The 7449-nt window shown below is 40.2% G+C and overlaps 1 protein-coding gene across 3 annotated transcripts in view; it reads right to left on the bottom strand.

Annotated features, from left to right (window-relative positions):
• LOC114067150 (ubiquitin-associated protein 2-like) overlaps positions 1-7449 on the bottom strand; it is a 121546-nt gene that overhangs the window by 48174 nt on the left and 65923 nt on the right. For 2 of the 3 annotated variants that reach the window (XM_027902414.1, XM_027902416.1), the window contains 4 exons: positions 6110-6293; positions 4870-4936; positions 3365-3551; positions 2052-2143 (listed from right to left, as the gene is read on the bottom strand). In XM_027902414.1, the coding sequence (XP_027758215.1) occupies positions 2052-2143; positions 3365-3551; positions 4870-4936; positions 6110-6293 (530 nt within the window). The remainder of the gene's footprint in view (positions 1-2051; positions 2144-3364; positions 3552-4869; positions 4937-6109; positions 6294-7449) is intronic. The other variant, XM_027902415.1, reaches the window with a different exon arrangement.

The raw sequence follows: 7449 nt of genomic DNA, 5'->3' as shown, positions 1-7449 counted from the left end.
CTATTGGCTGGGGTTGTCCCTCTGGTTTTGTTAGACTCTGAGTTGCCATGGTGTCAGGTGTTTTGTTCCCATTCTTTTCCTCCGGGAGGTGCTGCACCATGCTGAGCAGCTTTCGGTAGGCAGTGGCGAGGGCTCCACATGCAACCACAAGCTGCCCCTCCATAGATCTACCGTGGCACTTTTCCCTCACTGATCTCATCACCTTGATAGGGTCCTGCAGTTGTTCAAGGGTGAACTTCCAGGTCATTGGAGCAGAAACATTCTCCAAGAACTTACCCATGTCCTCCCATAGCCCATGCCACTCAAAACTATCCACTCCTGGGGTGGGCTTCTGGGCACATTCCTGATAGATCTTGGTCCTACCTTCTTAAATAAGAAGAAGCATCATAATGAAAACTGTCAAAGATACAAAGAGTAAGGTATCTCTAACATCTAGAGAGAATTTAAACTCTTCAAAAACTGTTGTGGCAGACCTGAAGGAGAAATGGGTGAAGAATTGGGAGAAAACATTCCCCTGCATTCCTCCTCCAGATTGGGTGCCATTATCACTAAGCCTCCAGGGATAACAGCTTAGGTTGGGTAGGAAAACAATCCTGAAAATACATTCTGAAGGAGACTTATAGGCATTGAATTTACAACCCCATGAATCCAAGTTACAAACTTAAAAATAGCCACAGCAATCTTGGGTTTAGAATCCATTTTGAGATAAACACCTATGAATGGGAAATACATATGCAGGAATACATGCCAAATAAACAGGAATAAATCAAATAAAATGATGCCTGAGGGGTTCTATATCCAATACACAAATGGATTATTCAAAACCGTTATTCTTTTTCCACTTTTTCACACATTGTCTCACGTTGTCTTGCTTTACTGATATGTCTCAGGAGGCGGGACCTCTGATGAAATAAAAACACCCCCCCTCCAAAATGACAATTTTTTTTTAAAATTACAAAACATTCAAGTGAAGTATGAAAATTAATAACAGTTTTACTAAAAATAGAGAACAAAACAGAACAAAAGAAAAAAACAATAACAGAAAAGAATGTCACCTACAACCACTCTTTCAGTGTATGCCACTGAGATGGCAATTCAGTCCTGATGGAGGTCATGTTCAGACCTGGGGGGGGAAAAAACTGGTGTGCAGAGTGGTGCCAGTGGTGCTACTCCAAGTCAGTAGGGGCAGCAGCAGTAGCAGCAGTGGTCAGCAGAGGCAGGGAGTGCGAAGTGGTGGTGATAGTGGGCAAGCGGCGCTACTCCAGGGCAGTAACGGCAGCAGCAGCAGCAGCAGGGATGGTTGCAGTGGCTTCGAGCAGCGGGGAGGCACCAGGGATGGTTGCTGTGGCACAGTTCTGGGTGGCAGGGATGATTGCCCCGACTTCAAGCAGAGGGGAGGTTGCAGGGATGGCTGCTGCGGCACAGGCAGCGTGGCTCGAAGTGCAGCCCAGCCGAGCAGCAACAGTAGCAGTGAGGTGGGAAAACTGACCAGAGACCAGAACCACAATGAGAGACAGAGAGGATCTCGACTGCACTTTTGCCCTCTGGAACCTGAGTGAGCGTGTTCTGGTCCTGCTAGCAAGTTTATCCTAAGTTCTGGCCATATTTCCTGTCAGGACCTTTCATCCCTCCGTACCCCCACCGGTTCATAGGGGAAGAGAGGGGAGGTGTCCTCTTGCGCTCTCCAAAACCATGTGATGATATGAAAAATTAAACAAGAAAATCTTCATGTAACTAAACCATAACACTATGTAATACTATCTATTCCAGTAACACAAACCTAAATGGGTTTAATTTTATTCAAAGGGCCTAAAACCTGATAAGGTTGAAAACCATAGCAACATGCATGTTTATCTTCAAGAGGAGCCAGATCAGGTCTGTACCAACAGTAAACCCTCACTGAATACATTTCACATTCTTCAGTGTTTGGAACAAGAATTCCAGGTACAACATGTGCCAACAGAAATGCCTTGGCATAGACAACAGGAGGCCTGGAGGGCCCACTTGCACCACGGCTTAAGCAATCAAGGACAAACAATTAAATTGCTTACTGGGTAGGCAGGTAGAAGTCCTCCAGGTCCCACAATATACTGGTTATGCAATAAAGGTGGTACACCTTGAGGCAGATTTGGGGGAGTTTTGCCTGTAGAATCAAAATACAGACACTTTATTAAGTCTTTAGAAAAGAAAAGGCTTCAGTATTGAGACAAGATAGCTCATGAGTCCTGGCAGCTGCACTGTCTTAGCTTGTAAAGAGCAGAACTATGCAGAAGAATTTTGTGCTGATTGATGAAAACACTCAAAATAGCCTGGGGAGTTTACCCATGCCTCAAGGAAGGGAAAACACAGGCTACTTAAGACTGAAAACAGTCCCATCAGAAAACAATCTGATTTTGTTATTTACTCTGTCCAAGAGAATTACAAGAATTACAGGAACTTCTCCTTTCCTTGGTCATATCATGAAGGCAAAATTCAGGCAGTGTTCTCAGTCTAAGAACAAATTATCTCCTTTCATTTTCTATTCTGTCAACACTGCAATAGACTGGAAAGCACTAAATGTTGCCAGCATACTTTTTGTGGGTGACTTACTGCAGCTGGGAATAGCAAAGAGGAGATTGAAATGGTTTCAGTTGCCTACGTGAAGGAGTGCTAGGAAGCAGAAGATTAAAAAAAAAAGCACTTTGACCAGTCATCAGACACTTTATTTACAAGCTATGGAAATGAGAAATTCTTCAGTAAGTGTCATCTTAATATTTAAATCATTTGCTTCCCTCCATAGGATTTCCTTTTAGCAGTTCAAGCTGATTAGAGAAGAAAAAGAATTTAGCATTGCTTTCACTTCAATGTAGGAAGCCTCCCAACCTTCTCTGTGGTTCCTTTTTCTGAAGTGCTATTTTCTGTGGAATGACACAGACATCACACCTTTTTCCTTTCTCTAGATATGGCAGTAGGGATGTGGCATATCATAATAAGGACACTGCAGTATATTTTGATACTGCCAAATGAATTCAAGTCACAGAGAAGACTGAAATTAAAGCTAATGTGAATTCACCGCCAAGAGCTGGAATACAAAAAGGGTGAATCTCCTAGTCCAAAACTTCCGAAGTCAGAACTGCTCTGGTTTCTATTTATAAAGCTCTTTGGGGATGGAATATGCTACACAAATGTCACATAATATCCTAAAAAATATTTCAAATACACAAACCCAAGCAATCTTATTTTATAACCCAGTAAAAAAAAGCATGCTGAAAATGCTAGTCAAGAGAGGATTTCTTAGCATAGCTATGGTTCACAAGATGCTCAACTGACAGCCCTGCTGACTGAAGTCCTCTGTCTATCCACATCATCTGTTAATATTGCAAACCTGAAGACACTAAGGGAGCTGCTCGTGTGGTAGCAGACACACTGGTAACACTCAGGCCAAGGCTGTTTGTAGTGTTCATACTGCTTGCCATGCTGACAACCGAGGAGGTGGTGCTAGTGGCTGAGGTTGAAGTAGTTGAAAAGGTTGCTGAAGGCTGGAGCAAAGTTGTGTTCTCAACACTAGTGTGCTAGAAAAGAGACAAAAAGAATGAGGATCACACAGCAAATGAGGCACAGTGAAAGATGCTGGGGGGAGGGAACAAAACTAAAAATCAAAACCAACAATCTTTTAAGTAACAGCAGCACATGTAAAAAATAATGCATTATCTATGTACAAGGAGAGCAAATAAGTTGCATAATTGTGATTTTAAAGTATTCAAAGAAAATTATTACATAAAAGTTAAATTCAAACAGTTGTATTATTACAAAATTATACCACAGTAACTCAAATGTCACTCCATTTCATTATTTCTTGTCCTTTTGGCTTGTATACTCCTTTAAGCTAGTATTTGTTTTGTTAAATAAACTCCTACATTCTTCCAAAAGACAGCATTTGTTTTCAAAATACAGGACCTGCTATTGTGATTTCCTCAATGCATTTGTGGAATTTAAAAGATTTAAACTGCAGTGCCCCACAACAGAGTCAATGTGGTAAACTGAAACGCAGACCAGATGTATTACAGGAACACATGAGGATAAAGGAGTTCCTGATTTGAATCCACCACAATACAGTGCCTTAGCTGTAAGCTGATCACATCTGCAAAACAGTGTCCTCAACACACAGAAGCCAAAAAGAACTCTAAAAACAGAAAAGAAGGACATTTGGATAAGGGTGATTTTTAAAGTTACATATACAGCAGGGATGGAGCATTACCAAAATTCAAGAATAAAGAAAAGTAGTAATCTATCTGCACACCCCAATTGGGATTGTACAGACAGAACAAAGCAGCGTGTCTCTGACTTTCATTTGTGCAACTTCATCTACAGCACTGTGCTCACTACCATTTGTCTAGTTATCTCTAATGCCTTAAAATCACAGGTGACAACAATGTCGCATGAAAAACTCTAAAATCATCTGTCCTGAGGCATTTGTCATGACATGCGTCATGCCATCACCTGCATTTTGCCAGCTAACCTCTCCAGTGGAGACTGCTAACAGTCCACATTTTAGAGCAGTTTCAGGCAACCACTTCTAAAGTTTTATTTGTTTTCTTAAACACATTTGTTATAAGAAATTTTTTCTTTATTCCATTCCCCCTTGCCGGCACAAAAAATTTCTCTACAGTTGTGCGACTGGCAAGTCTCTGTAATAGCTATTCCTGATCTAGTACAAATCACAAGTGGTAAAGACTTTTTTACCACTAGAGAGCTGGCAGTCCTCCTTCCCCGAGATAAAGCTCGTTTCAGTTCTTAGCATACTGGGAAACACTGAACTAAGAGAGGGTCTTAATCATCAGATAAACTGACTATATGCCAAACATCTGTCGAAATGCAAATAGGACTTACCACATGTGATGTGCTTGAAGACAACACTGAGGCAGGGGAGAGGCTACTCTGATGATTTGAAAGGGAGCTAGAAAGAATTTGCTAAGAGTTAATAAAATTAATTTTTCCTAAAACATTTTAAATATATGTCTATGTATATACACACACATATATATACAAACATGGAGTAGGTAGCAGAATATTAAAGAATAAAAATTGTAGGTATGTGTATACAAATACACACATAGTAGAATATTAAAGAAAAAATTGTAGGAGTGTGTGTATATATGAACATAGATATGTGTGTGTATATATTCACACACCCCTACAGATATTTTTCATTAACTAATATCCTACTACCATTTAATGAAAAAAACAAAATATAGAGACAACTATTTCTATCTGTCCAACAGCATCGATCCTCCAACTAAAATTTCTAACAATGTACACAGCTTTTCAACAAACAAATGTCAGGAGAAGATGTTTTCAATGTGAATGGATTAATTCTTGTTATTTGACACATTTCCCATTGTATTCAACAGAAAACACTAGTGTATTAAGAGACCATGTCCTAGCTGTGAAACACAGAAAACACTGTGATAGTCCATAAAATAAGTTTCATATATTAACAAATACAGTATAAAGGTAAGTATTAAAACATAACCAGTACAGCCTCAGGATGTCACCTGCCCAAGGACAAAGCTCAAGTAACAGGCACTGAAAAATCAGACAGTGCTAATGAGCTAAAATGTGCTAAATGCACTTCCAGGAACACCAATCTGATATTTCAAAATGTCTTAAGGAAATATCTTAGAAAAAGACACACACTTTGGCCTATGAAATTATTTCTATTTTTTAATTTTAAGAAATGCAAATATAAATGAAAATACAATACTTCAAAATTAGTCAGGAAGTAAATTGTTAGGGAATGATTTCAAACATACGACAGTAAACAAAGAGTAGGCACTGCAGGCAAAGTAGGAAAAACAAACTAAATTTAGCTGACATTATTGAAGCAAGAGCCCCTTGAAACACAAAGTTGTTTATATACCATGAAAACTTGAGGGCAGCATAAAGAGGCAGCCCAGAGCTCATACCTTGCAACCAGAAAAATCCTGGTCTCTTCCGAATCTCTCTCCTAATTCTAGTTAATGTCAGAAAAGGAGACCCTTGTGCCTGATAGCCCCATATGCAATCACCCTTACATCTGTCCTTTCCCCACAACTGAACCCCTTTCAGTTTATCACAACTCCTACTGTACCTGCTTAACTGGGAGAGTGAGCTGCTGGTCAGATCACTGGACTGAGGCAAACTGCACAACGTTGCTGCATGCTGTGATGCTGAAGGCAGAAGCGAAGCAGTGGTGGACACCATGATGGGCAGAGAACCAGCAGAAGGTAGTGAGGGAGAAGGCTCTGTCTTAAACGTAGGAACTGCTGAAGTATCTGCAACAAGTTAAAAAGAGACATTGAAAGACAAATTCCAGCATACTTGACATCCCAGCCTGGATCCAGGAACACAACAGTGTTAATCCCCTTGGTTTAAAAAACCCTGACCATAAAGAACCAGTAACAGAATCAAGAATCAGGCTATTAATGAAAATTCAAACAGCAATAGAACTATAATTTTTTCCCTTTAAGCTCTTCACCTACAATAGATTTCTAATTTTGAATGCTACATGTGTAGCAAACTACAACCTTCTGAACTTCACCTCCCACTATCTGGATTACTAACTTTTGCTCACAAGTCAATCCTTATTTTAAAATTCCTAGCATTTGGTTCCACAAACAGAAGTAATTTGTGCTGTACAAATCTACTTTTACCTATAGCTCTGCTTTTTCATTGCAAACAACACAGCACCTTTGATGTCTGAGACTTGGATTGCTGGACTACAAAGGCACATACAACTTACCAGTTTGGAGAAATAAGTCAAATGTGTAATGCGATAGAATAAAAGAAGCTATGATAAAAGGCCACAACAGAGCACAGCATTAAACACTTTTAAAGGCCAAAGAGTTGTTAATCATTCTCTAAATTAATTTTACCTAGATAATAAAAAGATTTTAGCTTTGCCAGGGATGTGCCTTTCCTAAGGATCACTATACTGTAATAAGACACTGAACAACTCTACTGCCCAACAGAGCACCAAGCTGTTTCTACATTTATCTCTTGTTCTCTGAAGATAGTCCACAGGAGACACTCACTCACCAATATGTCAGAGAGAGTAGAGCCCTGCCTTCTGCTGGGCCATGTTTCCATACCACATTAGAGACCACTACACAGCGGATCATCACTAGCTTGCAATGCATGTGAAGACAGAATGATCACAAAAGTCGGGTATACATTTGGAAGGTACACATCCAGAAGGAAAGGGGAAACCTGGTTATCCAGGACATGGAGAAGGTACTCAACGACGTTTTTGCTTCAGTCTTCACCAGCAAGTGTTCCAACCACACCTACCAAGTTGCAGAAGGCAAAGGCAGGGACTGGGAAAATGAGGAACTGCCTGCTCGAGAAGATCAGGTTGGAGACCATTTAAGGAACCTGTAGGTGCACAAGTTTATGTGCACTGGAAAAGGGGAAATATAACTCCCATTTTTA

This window comes from Empidonax traillii, unplaced genomic scaffold (assembly GCF_003031625.1).
Source record: "Empidonax traillii isolate 1590-97213 ecotype Southwest subspecies unplaced genomic scaffold, ASM303162v1 scaffold870:size258474, whole genome shotgun sequence".
In the NCBI taxonomy this organism is placed as follows: domain Eukaryota; kingdom Metazoa; phylum Chordata; class Aves; order Passeriformes; family Tyrannidae; genus Empidonax; species Empidonax traillii.
This window is presented reverse-complemented; position numbering and strand designations above follow the sequence as displayed.